We start from the raw sequence: 18,154 nt of genomic DNA, 5'->3' as shown, positions 1-18,154 counted from the left end.
AGATAGATAGATTTGACCTTATCTGGGCCATTGGACCCGAAGTGGTCAGAATCTTCTACCCACGTGGTGCAGGATGGGGCATCCGTCTGGGGTAGAGGTTCTAGTGACATTGCTGGACTTACAGCTCCGGAGTGCGGGGCTGTGTTAGAAGCTGCTGAAGACGACAATGTCCAGCGGGATAGGACACAAACAATCTTGTGGTTTGTTAACCCCTTGTTGGGCGCACTGGTAGCTGGCACACTGAAGCAACTTCTGAGTGGGGCAAAAGACAGGTCTGGAGACACTTTTGAGGGGTTTCTAAGCAGAAAAACCGAGTAAAAATCTTGTTTGTGATGCCACGCAAGGCGGTGCCGTGGCCCAGTGTGCTGTGAGGTGGTGGAACAGCAAGGTGGTCTGGGGTACACTTGGGCACTTGTCACGGTGGCCAGGAGATAGATAGGTAGATAGTGGTGGCAGTAAGGAGCCCCTGTGGTGTCACTAATGGCTTTGTTGGAAATGCAGGGATACTCTGGTCCCAGCACAGCTACAGATACAGCTACAGTGCTGTATGCAGCCTTAGGCTATGTTCACATGGCGTATGAGACCGGCCATTCCGTGACCAGGCCGGGACACGAAACGGACGGTTTCTGAAAATATAATACACAAACATACACAAAAACGTAGTTGAACTCATTTTTGTGTCCTATAAAAAAAATAGATCTGTTTTAATCCGATTGTAAAAACATAGTGTGAACCCAGCCTAACTTTAGTAAAAAAAAAAAAAAATGAAAAAAAAAAAAAATGTTGCTAGAATACCCCTTTTATCTCCAAAACTGTTGATGGTCAATGGATGGAGAACCTTCTATATTATGGTCAATGGATGGAGAACCTTCCATATTATGGTCAATGGATGGAGAACCTTCCATATTATGGTCAATGGATGGAGAACCTTCCATATTATGGTCAATGGATGGAGAACCTTCCTTTATAATGATCAATGGATGGAGAACCTCCCATATTATGGTCAGTGGATGGAGAACCTTCCATATTATGGTCAATGGATGGAGAACCTTCCATATTATGGTCAATGGATGGAGAACCTTCCTTATTATGGTCAATGGATGGAGAAGCTTCCATATTATGGTCAATGGATGGAGAAGCTTCCATATTATGGTCAATGGATGGAGAACCTTCCATATTATGGTCAATGGATGGAGAACCTTCCATATTATGGTCAATGGATTGAGAACCTTCCATGTTATGGTCAATGGATGGAGAACCTTCCATATTATGGTCAATGGATGGAGAACCTTCCATATTATAGTCAATGGATGGAGAACCTTCCATGTTATGGTCAATGGATGGAGAACCTTCCATATTATGGTCAATGGATGGAGAACCTTCTATATTATGGTCAATGGATGGAGAACCTTCTATATTATGGTCAATGGATGGAGAACCTTCTATATTATGGTCAATGGATGGAGAACCTTCCTTATTATGGTCAATGATAAACAGTACATTGAGTGCTATGAATAAGCTGATATTGTGTTCTCACTAATCTGCTATTTGATACACAGATTCGGCAATGAGGGAAGAGATGTCACATCTGAGGAATCATGGTGAGTGTCCTCCATCAGGGACCATATTTCTTGATCTATTACTTGTTACTATGTGTTAGTGTTACATGATGAAAGGAAGGTAGGAAGATTACAGCTTTCTTCTTGTAATATTTGCGTGTACTATATTTTATGTTACATTTCATTCCTCATGTTCTAGTGATGCCTAATGATGTTATATTGTACCTTAAAGGGGAACTCTAGCAATTTTTTTCTTTTAAATGAACAGGGGTCAGAAATTTATATTCATTTGTAACTCACTTCTGTTTAAAAATCTCCAGTCTTCCAGTACTTATCAGCTGCTGTATGTCCTGCAAAAAGTGGTGTATTCTTTCCAGTCTGATACAGTGCTCTCTGCTGCCACCTCTGTCTGTGAAAGGAACTGTACAGAGCAGGAGAGGTTTTCTATGGGGATTTGCTGCTGCTCTGGACAGTTCCTGACATGGACTGAGGTGGCAGCAGAAAGCACTGTGTCAGACTGGAAAGAATACACTACTTCCTGCAGGACATGCAGCAGCTGATAAGTAGTGGCAGACTAGAGAATTTAAATAGAAGTAAATTACAAATCTATATAACTTTCTGACACCAGTCGATCTAAAAGAAAAAAAAAAAACTGGAATACCCCTTTAATAAATGTCAATGGGGGAGATTTATCAAGGGCTTGGCGCCTATTTTTAGGTGATTAATTGGATTTTTTCACCCAGTTCTATTGATGAACCAGTATTCAACAGGTGAATATTTTTAGATGTATTTTTTTTCATCTCCTTGTTTTGAGTATTTACCCAAAAATTCACATACAGTACTCTGGGATTTGCGCCAAATTTATCATTTGTAAAATAAGAGTTTAAGGATGTGCAGTCTGTTCTATTTTTCTGATAACTAAATGCAATTATTGTTTATTACAGATGATGGGAAACAACAATTTCTCCAGGATATTAAAGCTATTAACGAAACCTTGGGTAAGAGATAGAAAACTAAGGTCCCATGAAGACAAAGAGGAGAATTTACCAAGACCGCCATTTCTTATACTGATCTTAAAGAGAAAGTCAGTGGAGAGAAAAAAAAATAGATTTTAAGTCAACTGGTGTCAGAAAATTATATAGATTTGTAAATTATTTCTACTTAAAAATCTCAAGTCTCCTAGTACTTATCAGCTGCTGTATGCCCTGCAGGAAGTGGTGTATTATTTCCAGTCTGACACAGTGCTCTCTGCTGCCACCTCTGTCCATGTCAGGAACTGTCCAGAGCAGAAGAGACTTTCTCTGCGGATTTGCTACTGGACTGGACAGTTCCTGACATGGACAGAGGTGGCGCCATATTTCTCAGGTAGTTTGAGTTGGTCAGAAGTGTAAAGGTCACTTTTTTTTCTTAAAATGAAGCTTACCCTAAATTAGCAATTTTTTTTTTACAAACAGGTTGGTATAAATGATAAATTGCCCCTAAAATGTTATATGACAAAATGTATATCCAAGGTCACAATACCTGGGCCATTTACAACCCTCGTAGCAGTAAAGACGGGTTTTTGACAAATCTGCTATATACTCCACAGATTTGGCAATGATTGAAGAGATATCACATCTGAAGAATCATGGTAAGTGTCCCCCACATCAATGACCATAATATATCTAACCAGATCTAACAATGTTAGTCCTGTTCTCACAATTGGTGGGGGTCCCAGTGGTTGGATCTCCACCAATCAGCTTGGTATCTCCTATGCTGTCAATATGCTGTAAATAAGAGATTACAAACTAAGAGTAATAATCTGCACCAATCCCCGACCCATGTATACTTTACTTGTTTACTCCTCAATGAAACAAAGTGGTTTTCGAACATTTCAATGTATCTCCAGCAGATGACCAACAGCGGATGATCCTAGAAAACGTCAAGATGATCAAAAAGGATTTCGGTGGGTCCTTCAAAAAAGTATTGGTAATTTTACCAATTTACATTTCACTGTAGGTCCAGATTTATAAAACTTTATAAAATAGAAACAATTACTTATATATTTAAAAATATTACCAGCAAGGGGAAAAAAAAACAGCAGCAGCCTAGTAATACCAGGATGAGAAGGGTCATTTATTTTGGCCCTATCCAGCCTAATAATACCAGCCTGCTACCACCCCACCCTGGAGTGACATTTTTTCATGCTCTAAGACTACTGGTAGCCGGCTCTTCCCAGTACCCCTGGTGGCAGTGAGGGTACTGGGGTAATAATGTTAGTGTTAGCCATTATACGGGATAACACTAAGCCCTGGCTTAGAAACTAATTCTGTTAGACAGCTTCCACTGCTAAGCATGTAAACTGCATAAAAAAGACAATACAATGCTGCAGTCCACCAAATCCGGCATAGTCCTCAAGATACCAAACAAAAAAAAGAGAGACAAAAAAGAAGCACAACACCCATCATTTTAACAGGTGTTCTGCTCCTTTACTGTATAAAACATCTATATACATACTGTAGCTGCTTACTGTATGCATAATCTCCAGAAGGTTAAGTGTTGATGCTGTGCATTCTCACTTAACCCCCTGGTGGCCAGACTGTGCTCCATCTGTTGTCCTTAGCGCACTTTGCTAATGCCAGAAAGGAAGGGGTGAACTTAACCTATTTCTTGCTGGGGCAGGCTCAATGCACTTCACACTGCAGATGAAGCACCATCTAGCCTCCAGGGGTTATGTGAAGATGTGTAGCATCCACACTCTTATGGAGGGGCAGTGGTGATGGCTTCTTGCCGCACTTTGGCCCGCCTCACCACTCCCCCTCCCAGTGCCGTAGTGCATCAGAGCGGCGCAGGCGCACGGAGAGCCAAAGCCTATGCCCTCAATGACTTCGCTCAGTGCCGCTCCGACGCACTAACATAGCCTAAGTATATTCAGTCGTTTCTATTTCTCTGATAACTAAGCACAATTCTCCTTTATTACAGATGATGTGAAGCAACAATTTCTCCAGGATATCAAAGCTATTAACAAGACCCTGGGTAAGATATAGAAAACAAAGGTCCCATGAAGATAAAACGGGGAATGTATCAAGAACAGCATTTTATATACTGGTCTTTAAAAGAAAGTCTGCAGATTAGTAGAAAAAAATGTTTTTAAATCAACTGGTGGCAGAAAGTTATGAAGATTTGTAAATTATTTCTATTTAATACCTGCAGTCTTCCAGTACTTATCAGCTGCTGTATGTCCTGCAGGAAATGGTGTATTCTTTCCAGTGTGACACAGTGCTCTCTGCTGCCACCTCTGTCCATGTCAGGAACTGTCCAGAGCAGGAGAGGTTTTCTATGGGGATTTTCTGCTGCTCTGGACAGTTTCTGAGATAGACAGAGGTGGCTCCATATTTATTAAGTGGTGTGAGTAGACCAGAAATGTAACTTTTTATTACTAGATTTGTTTTAGCAATTTTTATTATACAAAAAGAGTAAATAATAAATTCCACCTAAAATGTTATATGGCAGAATGTATATTGAAGGTCAGATTACCATCCGATCCCCTCCAGCAATTCCCAGCAGTAATGATCCTTTTATTATAATGCTATGAATACAATGATATTGTCTTTTCACAAACCTGTTATTTACTCCATAGAGTTGTATATAGATATTAGAGATGAGCGAGTAGTGAAATATTCGACTTTCGAGAATTCGAATCGAATAGTCACTGAAATTCGACTATTCAAACGAATATTCGATCCCATTATAGTCTATGGGAAAAAAAATTGCGGCACTTGGAAATCCAAATTCGACCACTTGGAGGTCACCAAGTCCCCCATGAAACCTCTCTAAATGATGCAAACACCTCAGGAATTACACTGTGACATTAGGGGGAGCATGCCTGGGTGCACCCAACACCCCAAAATCGCTGTATAATGCCACTCTCCGTTGTGAATGAAAAATATTTGCGAACGTTTACGGCAATGTTCACACATTTCGTTCATATTTCTTGTGCAGCGTTACATACATGATTCTAATGTGTGTCCACAGAGCGTCATGTTATTCGCACGTATCACGCGTCATGCTGTACGAACGTTACTGGAACAATATATATGACGTGCCTTTTTCTGAGCTACTGGAACAGTATATATCACGTGCCCTTACTGGGCTACTGGAACAGTATATATCACGTGCCCTTAGTGGGCTACTGGAACAATATGTATCACGTGCCCTTACTGGGCTACTGGAACAGTATATATCAGGTGCCCTTAGTGGGCTAAACCAGAGAAACTATAAGTCACTTGTACACACAGGGTACTGGAATGAGTACACCTGCTGATGCTGCTGTTATATAATCTATTTCTTAGCACTGAGAAGTGCTTTGGATTCAGAGATGACTTTTTCGCTTGATCTTAGCCCTGAAAAGGACTTTTGGGTTCTGTAGTAATCCTGCCTAACCAAACACTACTAAAACCTATCTCTCCTTGCTGCAAGATCTTTCCCTGGCTAGGTTGAAAGCTCATCTGCATTCGAGAGGCGGTAGCCATGTATTTGAGATTCGAGGTCATGTGGTTCAGCCATCCAATGAGGGTAGATGCCGTTTTTGCGCTGCGTACTCCCAGGGTCCCTCACAGCCTCCCTGCATGGAGGTTGGGTTAAAAAAAAGTGCCAACTGCGATGGGAGGGCTTTAGAATGTTTCCCGCGTATTCACCACACTACTCGATTGAATTCGAATCTTTCGAATACCGGAATGTTCAATCAAATATCATCTCGATCAAATCGTATTCGCTCATCTCTAATAGATATATCTAAAAAATTTACATCAATATAATACCAATAAAAACAATAAATCATGGCCCAAAATATGTGCCCCCACACAGCCCTGTAAGGTGGAAAAATAAAAAAGTTATGGTTCTTAGAAGGCGAGGACATATGTGTCAATGGTCATGAAGGGGTTAAAGGAGAAGTCCGGCCACTAGTAAAAAATGTCAAACTCCATGGACAGGGGGGAACATAACAAACCATCCAGACTCACCTCTCCCCGTGCCTACTGCTTCAGTTTTTATGGCAATTTCCATATACTTTAGAATGTTATAAAGAGTGATCAGCTTAACAGCAATTACTTGCAAAGTCAATATTTGCCTAGAAATTGAACTTCATCCCTCAAAACACATTTCAACATCATTGCAGCCCTGCCTTAAAAGGACCAGCTAACATTGTGTCAGTGATTGCTCCATTAACACAGGTGTGGGTGTTGATGAGGACAGGGCTGGAGATCAATCTGTCATGATTAAGTAAGAATGACACCACTGGACACTTTAAAAGGAGGCTGGTGCTTGGCATCATTGTTTCTCTTCTGTTAACCATGGTTATCTCTAAAGAAACACGTGCAGTCATCATTGCACTGCACACAAATGGCCTAACAGGGAAGAGTATCGCAGCTAGAAAGATTGCACCTCAGTCAACAATCTATCACATCATCAAGAACTTCAAGGAGAGAGGTTCCATTGTTGCCAAAAAGGCTCCAGGGCGCCCAAGAAAGACCATGAAGCGCCAGGACCGTCTCTTAAAAGTTGTGGGATGGGGCTACCAGCAGTGCAGAGCTTGCTCAGGAATGGCAGCAGGCAGGTGTGAGTGCCCTGTGAGGCGGAGACTCTTGGAGCAAGGCCTGGTCTCAAGAAGGGCAGCAAAGAAGCCACTTCTCTCCAGAAAAAACATCAGGGACAGACTGATATTCTGCAAAAGGTCCAGGGAGTGGACTGCTGAGGACTGGGGTAAAGTCATTTTCTCTGATGAATCCCCTTTCCGATTGTTTGGGACATCTGGAAAACAGCTTATTCGGAGAAGACGAGGTGAGCGCTACCACCAGTCTTGTCTCATGCCAACTGTAAAGCATCCTGAAACCATTCATGTGTGGGGTTGCTTCTCAGCCAAGGGAATCGGCTCTCTCACAGTCTTGCATAAAAACACAGCCATGAATAAAGAATGGTACCAGAATTTACTCCAAGAGCAACTTCTCCCAACCGTCCAAGAGCAGTTTGGCGATCAACAATGCCTTTTCCAGCATGATGGAGCACCTTGCCATAAAGCAAAGGTGATAACTAAATGGCTCAGGAAACAAAACATAGAGATTTTGGGTCCATGGCCTGGAAACTCCCCAGATCCTAATCCCATTTAGAACTTGTGGTCAATCATCAAGAGACAGGTGGACAAACAAAAACCAACAAATTCAGACAAAATGCAAGCATTGATTGTGCAAGAATGGACTGCTATCAGTCAGGATTTGGCCCAGAAGTTGATTGAGAGCAGCCAGGGAGAATTGCAGAGGTCCTGAAGAAGAAGGGTCAACACTGCAAATATTGATTGTTACTCATAATATGATTGCAATTATATTTCTGTATGTGATAAAAACATCTGACAAACACACATAAAAACCAGAGGGCAGCAGATCATGTGAAAATATAATATGTGTCATTCTCAAAACTTTTGGCCATGACTGTAGTCAATGATTTTCTGACCGGGCTGTCCATCAGCCGGGAGGAGCGTTTCCCCAGAGTTGTGATGTCATAAGAACTCGGGGGGGAAATGCCTTCTGTCGGGGGACCCTGGGCTGCTTAGATGGTGCATCATGGGTACAGGGTGAGGTAAGCAATGCTTCATTGCTATGTTCTTCCCTGTCGCCTGTCAAATATTGAAAATGCGCAGACTTTTCATTTAAGAATGTTCAGTCTTTTATATTTCTATACACAATTCTCCTTTGTTACAGATGATAGGAAACAACAATTTCTCCAGGATATGAAAGCTATTAACATGACCTTGGGTAAGAGACAGAAAATTAAGGTCCCATGAAAATAAAGAGAGGGGATTTACCAAAACTGGCCATTCATATACTGGTTTTGGAGAGAAAGGCAGTGAATTTAAGGAGTTTTTTAAATAAACTGGTGTTGGAAAGATATATAGAGATTTGTATATTACTTCTATTTAAAAATGTCCAGTCTTCCAGTACTTATCAGCTGCTGTATGTCCTACAGGGAGTTGTGTATTCTATCTAGTCTGACACAGTGCTCTCTGCTGCCACCTCTGTCCATGTCAGGAACTGTTCAGAGCAGAAGACTTTTTCCATGGGGATTTGCTGCTGGTCTGGACAGTTCATGTCACAGACAGAGGTGGCACCTTATTTATTAAGTCGTGTGAGTAGGCAAGAAGTGTAAAAGTGACTTTTTTTTGCTTAAAATGGAGCTTACTTAAAATTACCAACTTTTATTTTACAAAAAATTGTGAATGATTGATTATCCCTAAAATTATATGGCAAAATGTATATTCCAGGTCAGATTACCTGTGCCATCTATTTCCCCTCAGCAGTTCCCAGCAGTAATGCTCCTGTTATCATAATGCTATGAATACACTGATACTGTCTTCTCACTAGCCTGCTATTTACTCCACAGATTCGGCAATAAATGAAGAGATATCACATCTAAAGAACCATGGTAAGTGTCCTCCACATCAGGGACCCTATTATATCTAACCATGTTAGTCAGCACCCATAGACAGTGGTGCAATTTAGAGGGAAAACCACAGAAAGAAAATAATATCTGTAGCATAAAGCCTGCAGGCACAAGTGGCAGACGTACATTGCTATCTCTGTTAAAATTTCCATTTTTGTATACAGTACTTACTACCCTGATAGCCACCAGACCAGGCTATTATGTGCAGGGTCCCATCTGGCTCCTGAGCTTGCTGTTTGGAGTAGGAAAATCTGATGGTCAACTGGTGACCCTTATTTTGAATAACTGATTCTGAAAACATGAACATACAGTTTGGTATACTTTATTTATATGAATTGGGATAAAGAAAGTATATGAAATTGTGCTGCTGAAGAAGCACAATAGAGAATGGATGGAGTAGTTGTAGTGTCCCACTACGTGTTTTCTTTTCTCTTCTTACACCTTGGTAAAACTGTTTCTCTCTAATGTCACAGGTTAGGACAGGTTGGCCGCTGTTCCTTACTCCAACCACTAGATGGCACGCTAACACAGCACAGCTGCGGATAACATTTAGATCTAGCTACACTTACACTTCTTTTCTCTAGTAAGAACTTTCCTTATAGTGACAACTTCTTTTTAGTCTTTAGTCAGTTAACGCCTGGCTGCAGGTCAGACAGGTTGTGTATATAGTTGTTTCTGCACTAACTCACCCTTGCCTACGCCGAGGATCCACTACCTGATTAGGACAGTCAACTACCTTAAAGAGGAATGAATGACACTACTACTGTAGGAAGAACACTACAAGCCAGCCCCACTCAGAGCAGAGACCTGGGACTTGTACTACCCCAGAGGACGGGTCACCCGACACTGTGGGGTAGAAGGCAGTTAGTTGAGGTAACTAGACTCATCCATATGTGAGTACGAGGATTTCTTCAAACACTTCTCCACATCCCCGCTGAGTACAAAGTACTGTACATGATCCCTATCTTCTGTTGTTGTTTCTTCTATCAACTCACCTATCTACCTGTTGAAGTATTGATTTGATTATTTTTGCACTAAGTACCTGAGCACTGTTTGAAACTGTTTGCACTAAAAGATACCTTTTTTAAGTAAAGCTCACAAGTTGTTTAAAGTGGGACTCTGTCATCTCTGCCGTTGCACCTACACTCCGCACCTCACACCTGTCCTAGCCAAGGCCCGGTTGCTATGTGTCCGGGGTGGGTGTTACCGCTCCTGGCTACCGTGACAAGTAGCCTCCGTACACCAAACCCACCAGCAAGCACCAAAATCTGTAACGGCAACCCCTGCCACGGCAACGCTCCGCATGGCGTCATGAACAGGATTTGTCTGTTTTTGCACAAGTGGTAACCCCCCTTCAAAAGTGTGTTAGAGACTTCCTTTATTGATTTCTGCGAAATTCTTTGTGTTTTTGGAACTTTTTGTGAGTTGCATTTTTAGTGCGTTTTCTCTACCAAACTGCTCAACCAACTATTGAGAACCTATATAGTGCTCTATTTTTTGTACTAGTGTGAAGACGCCTGTAAAAATGCAAGAAATTCTATATTCTACTGCGATTCAACCCAGGCTTGGTACCACAGAGCTGACCGCTGTACAGAGGCCTGGTTGCACTAAGATACAGTACACAAGTTGTTTAAAGTGGGACTCTGGCACCTCACATCTTTCCTAATCAAGGTCCAGTTACCGTGTGTCTGGGGGTGTGTGTGTTACCCCTCCTGGCCACCGTGAAAAGTAACCTCCGAAATACCAAACCCACCAGCTGGCCCAACATATCGGCAACCCCAGGCATGGCATTAGTGACTGCACAAGTACAGTAGGCACTACATTTCATTGTGAGGATGATTGGGATCCCCATTCTTTGATTGTTTGGGGGTCCCAGCAATTAGCTTGTTCTCTTCTATGCTATGGTTGGAGGATGACAAACTGAGATGGGAACACCCCTTTGACTCTTCCCATTTACTGAGACTCAGGGCGGGTTCACACTGAGGAATTCTCATGGATAAACTCAGCGGAATTCTGTCCGCTGTACGCACTCATGGCCGCGCTTTTCGTCCGGCTTCATAGACACCATTCTATGGGCCGGCTGATTCCGCCAAAAGAAGTGATATGAGCGCGTACAGCCGACAGAATTCTGCGGAGTTTATCCGCGAGAATTCCTCAGTGTGAACCTACCCTAAGACTTTGCACCGCTCCCTGACCCATTTAAGTTACTTATTTAGTCCTCTATGAAGTAAAGGGATTTTATTAAATAATATCTGAATTTATCTCCAGCAGTCGACCAACAGCAGACGATCCTTGAAGACGTCAAAATGATCAAAAAGGATTTTGGTGGGTCCTTCAACAAAGTCTCAGCAATATATTAAAGTGACTGTACCACCAGGCCCAGGCTGAAGCACTGGAGGCGGGCCAACCCACCCTTAGTGGGAGGAAACTCCAGACCCTCCATGATGTGACTCCATTAGAATCAATGGAATCCTATCATGGAGGGGCTGGGGTTTCTTACCACTAAGGGAGGGTCGGGCCGCCTCCAGTGCTTCAGCCTGGGCCTGGTGGTACAGTCACTTTAAGTTATTTGTTTGGGCCAGATTTATTTATCCAGTAAAACATAACAAAAATTATCCCTCCAAAAAAAGTGTTTTGAACAACGGCCGTGTTTCGCTATGACGGTGAAAGAAATTGACACGTTAATTATTTCTGGCCGTTCTCCATTGATTTCAATGCAATTGTCAACAACGGCCGTTGTTCATACATTGTGAGAACATAGCCCAAGGATCTTCAGTCTTTTCTCAATTCTCCTTTATTACAGATGATGTGAAACTACAATTTTTCCAGGATATCAAATCTATTAACAAGACCCTGGGTAAGAGAGAGAAAAAAAAAATTTAAAGGGGTTTTCCAACTTATTTATAAACACGTTGCCAGTATTGGAAGATAATGTCATCTGGAGCGTCCATATACAAATAGTGATGCGGCATGAAGAGAGAGTCCTCTCCCTCCATGCTGCCTGCTATTTCACTATTCCGATGCAGAGCTTGTATGAAGGCAGCTGGAGAAGACTCCCTTCCCGCAGCCTGATGTCTGCTATGAGACAAGCCAAAGCGCGGAGCAGTGATTCAGGGTGTGATTGTCGACAGCACAGAGACATCGCTCCTCCTCCTGTGCTGTTGGTTTTCCAGGACTGCTCTTTGACCTCAGCTCCTGATTCCAGAGTGGTTGCAACAGCCTCTCAGCCTAGATGACTGGGGGTTGTCGACTCCTACCTAAAAAAAAAAAACAAAAAACTTTTATTATACAAAAAGTTAGAGTGAATGATAATTTTCCCCTAAAATGTTATATGGCAAAATGTATATTCCAGTTCAGAGTACCTTTGCCATCCCCTCCAGCAATACAGATCCTTTTATCATAGTGTTATGAATAACCCGATATTGTTTTTTCATGAATCTGCTATTTACTCCCCAGTTATGGAAGTGAGTGAAGAGATGTCACATCTGAAGAACCATGGTAAGTGTCCTCCACATCACAGATCATGTTATATCTAACCGTGTTAGTCAGCACCCATAGACATTGGTGCAATTGTAAACCACAGAAAGAGAAAACATATCTGTATGTCTTCTTACATATTTTTTTTTTCTCTCCTTAAGAAATTTCGCTTCTCAAGGATGGCCTCAGCGACGTAAAGAATAGAAGTAAGTTGGAGACCAGTTATTTTCTACAGTAAATATCACATTGTATCTTGTGGAGTATGGACCAACAAGTAAAAAAGACCCCCTGTGCCCACATATAATAGTTAGGCCCCTTCTGTGACCCTATAAAGTATAAGACCCTTCTATACCCCCATATAGCAGTTAGGCATCTCAGTGCAGCCCCCATATACTATAAAGCCACTCTATCCCCCCTGGTTGGTTTCCCCAGTATGCAGTATCTCCTTATAGACATCCCCCTAGAGGTAATCCCTCTATAGTCAGATCCCCAGTAAGAATGCTCCCCCCCCCCCCCCCCCCGGTAGATATACCCACCAGTAGAGTACAGTACATTTGCAGTACAAACTAAGCAATTTACTTTATACTGTAAATATATTCATCTCTACCCACCAGTTTGTAGGAATTTGTCTCCCTGGTGGTAATATTCCATATATAGGCTACCTCCTAGTAGTCGGCCTCCCCTGTAGATACCATCTCCGCTACAGGGAAGCCCTGATCTCCCTCCCCCTCAGTAGTATCTGGTAGGCACCCGCCATTCTGTAGCATAAATAATACTAACCAGTAGGTGCTACATTTAATTGTAAGGATGACTGCATCCCTCCTCTCATGGTTGGTGAGGGTTCCTGTGGTCGGATCCCCAGCAAAGCAATTACTTTTTGGTGATCCCCAACAATCAGCATCTCCTAAGCTTTGGATAAGGGATTACCAATTGCTAAGAGTAATCATTTCCACCAGTCCCTGACCCATCTACTTTACTTTCTTATTCCTCAATAAGGTAAAGTGGATTTTAACGTGTGAATTTATCTCCAGCAGACGACCAGCAGCGGACGATCCTTGAATACGTCAAAATGATCAAAAAAGATTTTGGTGAGTCCTTCAAACTGGTGTAAATTGTCCAGAACAACCAATCACAGCTCAGCTCTTAGCCCTGGTAAAAGGAACGCGGAGCTGTGATTGGCTGCTGTGGACAGATTACACAGCTTCATAGATTTTGACTGATGTGGTGTGGTGTTTTTGGGTCTGGTCCTGTGGCATGGGGGTCGCAGGGCCGTCCCATGGCCCCCGTTCCCTGGCTGTGCACGCCTGCGGGGTTGGTGGCCACTGACTGGCACGGTGTGGACTTAGTGTAGGGACCCATGTGTATCAGATACCGGCACGAGGTACATGGGGCAGTATGGCTTGATCAATTCATACACAAAATTCTGATGTGTTTTATATTTAGCCAAGCGGCACTAGTATCAGCCATAGGTGTGATGTGCAGCACTCTGTTTCTTCCCTGAGCCACATTTTGTTTCTCTCTTTTCTCCGTGTTTTGCACTCCTCCTGGTGAGACCCACATGACCGCAATTAGCAGGAGACACCTGAGTGCACATGGTTTTAATCCCTCCTGTTTTTTTCCCATTCTGTTTGCTGCAGCTATGGTGAGCGCAATACCTTATCCAGACTTGTGCTGCTTGGGGGCGACCTTCTCCGCCGGCGGTGCTGGCCGGGTTCTGGTGTGGTGTTTTTGGGTCTGGTCCTGTGGCATGGGGGTCGCAGGGCCGTCCCATGGCCCCCGTTCCCTGGCTGTGCACGCCTGCGGGGTTGGTGGCCACTGACTGGCACGGTGTGGACTTAGTGTAGGGACCCATGTGTATCAGATACCGGCACGAGGTACATGGGGCAGTATGGCTTGATCAATTCATACACAAAATTCTGATGTGTTTTATATTTAGCCAAGCGGCACTAGTATCAGCCATAGGTGTGATGTGCAGCACTCTGTTTCTTCCCTGAGCCATAGATTTTGACTGAAATCTTCAAAATCTTGAATAAATCCTATTTGCATAGTTCCTTTAAATATTCCTTATTAACCCCTTAAGGCACCATGATAAACCAGTGGCTCAGAGTTGGTGCCAGAAATAATAAGCTTAGTTGTTTGTCTACAATTCCAGGATATACAGGACTTATTATAGGGGGAACAAAACTAATTTCATATTTCTTCCAGTATAAGGATGCGCAGTCTTTTCTATTTCTCTGATAACTAAACACAATTCTCTTTAATTACAGATGATATGAAACAACAATTTCTCCAGGATATCAGATCTATTAACAAGACCTTGGGTAAGAAATAGAAAACAAAGGTCCTATGAAGGAACTGTCCGGAGCAGGAGAAGTTTTCTATGGGGATTTGCTCCTGCTCTTCACAGTACATGTCATGGATAGAGGTGGCAAATTCCAGCTGTAATGATCTTTATAATAATGCTATGAATACACTGATACTGTCTCCTTACACATCTGCTATTTACTCCCCAGCTATGGAAGTGAGAGAAGAGATATCACATCTGAAGAATCATGGTAAGTGTCCTCCACATCAGGGACCCTATTGTATCTAACCATGTTAGTCAGCACAGATAGACGGGCGTGCAATTTCCTTGGAAAACCACAGAATGAAAAAAAAAATATCTGTATGCCTTCTAACATATTTCTTTTTTTCTGTCTTAAGAAATTGTGCTTCTCAAAGATGGCCTCAGTGATATAAAGAATAGAAGTAAGTTGGAGACCAGTTATTTTCTACAGCAGATATCACGTTATATCTTGTAGAGTATTGACCAAAATAATAAAGACCCCCTGTGCCCCTTACATAGTAGTTAGGCCCCTTCTGTGACGCTATAAAGTATAAGACTCATATATTCCCCTATATAGTAGTTAGGCATCTCAGTGCAGCCCCGATATACTATAAAGCCACTTTATACCCCCATGTAGTTGTTAGGTCCCTCTGTGCAGGTTGGTTTTCCTAGTATTTTTAATTTCCTCTTATAGACATACCCTTAGAGATAATCCCCTCATGGTCGGCTCCCCAGTAAGAATACTCCCCCCCCCCCCACACACACACACACACTATAAATATCCCCACTAGTTTAATTTACAGTACAGGAATTTACAGTACAAACAAAGCAAATCACTTCATTAGCTCCGCGATCTGCCTTTTGAAATCCATACTGTCCCATGCCACTCATCCTAGTTGGCTGAAAAAGCTGGATACAGTTCTGGGCACTTCTACCAGGACTGTATCCAGATTTTCCAGCCACCCAGGAAGGCTGATAAGCAGATTGTCGAGTTAATGAAGCGAATTACTTTGTTTATACTGGAAATTTTTAGTTTGTAGGTAATTGTGTCCCTGGTGGTAATATTCCACATATAGGCTACCTCCTAGTAGTCGGCCTCCCCTGTAGATACTCCGCTACAGGGAAGCCCTGATCTCCCTCCCCCTCAGTAGTATCTGGTAGGCACCCCCCCATTCTGTAGCATAAATAATACTAACCAGTAGATGCTACATTTAATTGTAAGGATGATTGCATCCCTCCTCTCATGGTTGGTGAGGGTTCCTGTGGTCGGATCCCCAGCAAAGCAATCAGTTTGGGGATCCCCAACAATCAGCTATTAGTAATCCCTTATCCAAAGCTTAGGAGATGCTAAGAGTAATAATCTGCACCAGTCCCTGACCCATCTACTTTATGTGTTTACTCCTCAATACGGTAAAGTGACTTTTATTAAAGAACATGTGAATTTATCCCCAGCAGACGACCAACAGCGGACGATCCTTGAAGACGTCAAAATGATCAAAAAAGATTTTGGTGAGTCCTTCAAAAAAGTCTCAGCAATTTAACCCCTTAACGACTATGGGCATACATTTACGCCCCCCGCTGCCCGGGCCTTAACACAGGAGGGCGTAAATTTATGCCCTTCCGGGGTCCCCAGGCTATCTGCAGCCAGTTCCAGGCCCTCACCCTCAATGGCGGACTGCCACGATCGCGCGGCCGCCCGCCATTATCCCTTAAACGCTGCAATCGCACAGCGAACACAGCGTTTAAGTGTAAGTGACAGGAGCATCTCCTGTCACTTACCGATCGGGACCCCCGCAGTGTGTCTGTGGGGGTCCCAATTGTATAGCCTGACTGATAGGGGTATACGTCTTACCTCCATGCAGTCTGATCTTCTGACAGTCTGCCACAGGCAGGCTCTATCAGAAGATCGCAGATTACACTAATCCCTGCTACGCTATGAGAATGAAATCTAATGTATTGATGTAAAAGTCCCCTAAGGGGACTTAAAAAGTTTAAAAAAGAAAAAAAAAATCAATAAAAGATTTAAAAAATGCCCCATAGACCCTCCCCCAATAAAAAACTTTAAATCACCCCCCTTCCCATTTTATACATAAAACACATAAAAATAATAAAGCTAATTAACATATAATATACCGTAGCGTGCGTAATCGTCCGATCTATTAAAATAAAACATTATTGTTCCCACGCTGTGAACGGCGTAAACAAAAAGCGGTAAAAAAAATGCAGAGGTTACTTTTTTTTAAATTACATTTTATGTATGAAAAATTTATAAAAAGCGATCAATAAGTTTGATCTAGAAAAAAATTTTACTAATAAAAACTAGAGATCATGACGCAAAAAATGACACCCCCATACGACCCGGTAGGTGAAAAAATAAAGAGTCATAATAGGGCCATTTTAAATATGCCTATTTGCAGAAAAAAAGTTTTACTGCCAATAAAAATTGTAAAGCGTTATAAAACCTAGTAACCATGCACATCACTGTGTTCAGACTCGCCTATAGAATAAATGTCAGTTTTATCATACTGTGCATTGCGTAAACATGGAAGCCCCCCCCCCCCAAATTTGTGGAATCGCATTTCTTGACCCAAATTCTATTAAATTAAATGATTTTTTGGGGGTTTCATCATACATTTTATGGCAGATGAGAGATGCCATTACAAAGTACACCTGTTGCTAAAAAAAACAAGCCCTCACATGGCCCTGTAGGGGGAAAAATAAGAGAGTTATGGGTCTTAGAAGACGAGAAGGAAAAAACGAAAACTCAAAAGTCACAATTGTCAAGGGGTTAACAAGTCACATGTTCGGCCCAGATTTTCCAAATGGTGTAAAATAACAGCTGAGTAACCAATCAACCAATAAAGCCCAGAGCAACCAATCACAGCTCTTTGCCCTGGTAAAAAGAATGCTGAGCTGTGAGTGGCTGCTGTGGCAGTTTACACCAAATTCTATTTACACAGCTTCATAGATTTTGGCTGAAATCTTTGAAATCTTCAATAAATCCTATTTGGATAGTTCCTTGAAATATTCCTCATTAACCCCTTAAGGCACCATGATAAACCAGTATAAGAGCATATAGAGTGGCTGAGGAGCTGGGCCTGCTCTATACCCAGCATCTCCCTACAGCATGTAGCAGTAGAGAGCCACCATTAACCCCTTAAGGTCAAAGCCTATTTTCGTTTTTGCGCTTTTGCTTATTCCATTTTAAGTTTAAAAGTCCATAGCGCTTGCATTTTTTCACCTAGAGACGTATATGAGCGCTTATTTTTTGCGAAACCAATTGTACTTTGCAATGACATGCATTGTTTTTCCATAACATATG

General features: G+C 42.3%; 1 protein-coding gene across 1 annotated transcript in view; it reads left to right on the top strand.

The window, feature by feature from the left end:
• The window catches only part of LOC138784201 (uncharacterized protein PF3D7_1120000-like), a 52,127-nt gene that overhangs the window by 14,359 nt on the left and 19,614 nt on the right, over window positions 1-18,154 (top strand). The window contains exons 4-15 of the mRNA XM_069959711.1: window positions 1,560-1,601; window positions 2,504-2,557; window positions 3,148-3,189; window positions 3,448-3,504; window positions 4,521-4,574; window positions 8,291-8,344; window positions 8,970-9,011; window positions 11,298-11,354; window positions 11,833-11,886; window positions 15,020-15,061; window positions 15,210-15,254; window positions 16,285-16,341. Of these exons, the coding sequence (XP_069815812.1) occupies window positions 1,560-1,601; window positions 2,504-2,557; window positions 3,148-3,189; window positions 3,448-3,504; window positions 4,521-4,574; window positions 8,291-8,344; window positions 8,970-9,011; window positions 11,298-11,354; window positions 11,833-11,886; window positions 15,020-15,061; window positions 15,210-15,254; window positions 16,285-16,341 (600 nt within the window). The remainder of the gene's footprint in view (window positions 1-1,559; window positions 1,602-2,503; window positions 2,558-3,147; window positions 3,190-3,447; window positions 3,505-4,520; window positions 4,575-8,290; window positions 8,345-8,969; window positions 9,012-11,297; window positions 11,355-11,832; window positions 11,887-15,019; window positions 15,062-15,209; window positions 15,255-16,284; window positions 16,342-18,154) is intronic.

The sequence above is a fragment of the Dendropsophus ebraccatus genome, chromosome 1 (genome assembly GCF_027789765.1).
Source record: "Dendropsophus ebraccatus isolate aDenEbr1 chromosome 1, aDenEbr1.pat, whole genome shotgun sequence".
Lineage (NCBI taxonomy): Eukaryota > Metazoa > Chordata > Amphibia > Anura > Hylidae > Dendropsophus > Dendropsophus ebraccatus.
The sequence above is the reverse complement of the archived record's forward strand: the minus strand, read 5'-3'. Positions and strand labels throughout refer to the sequence as shown.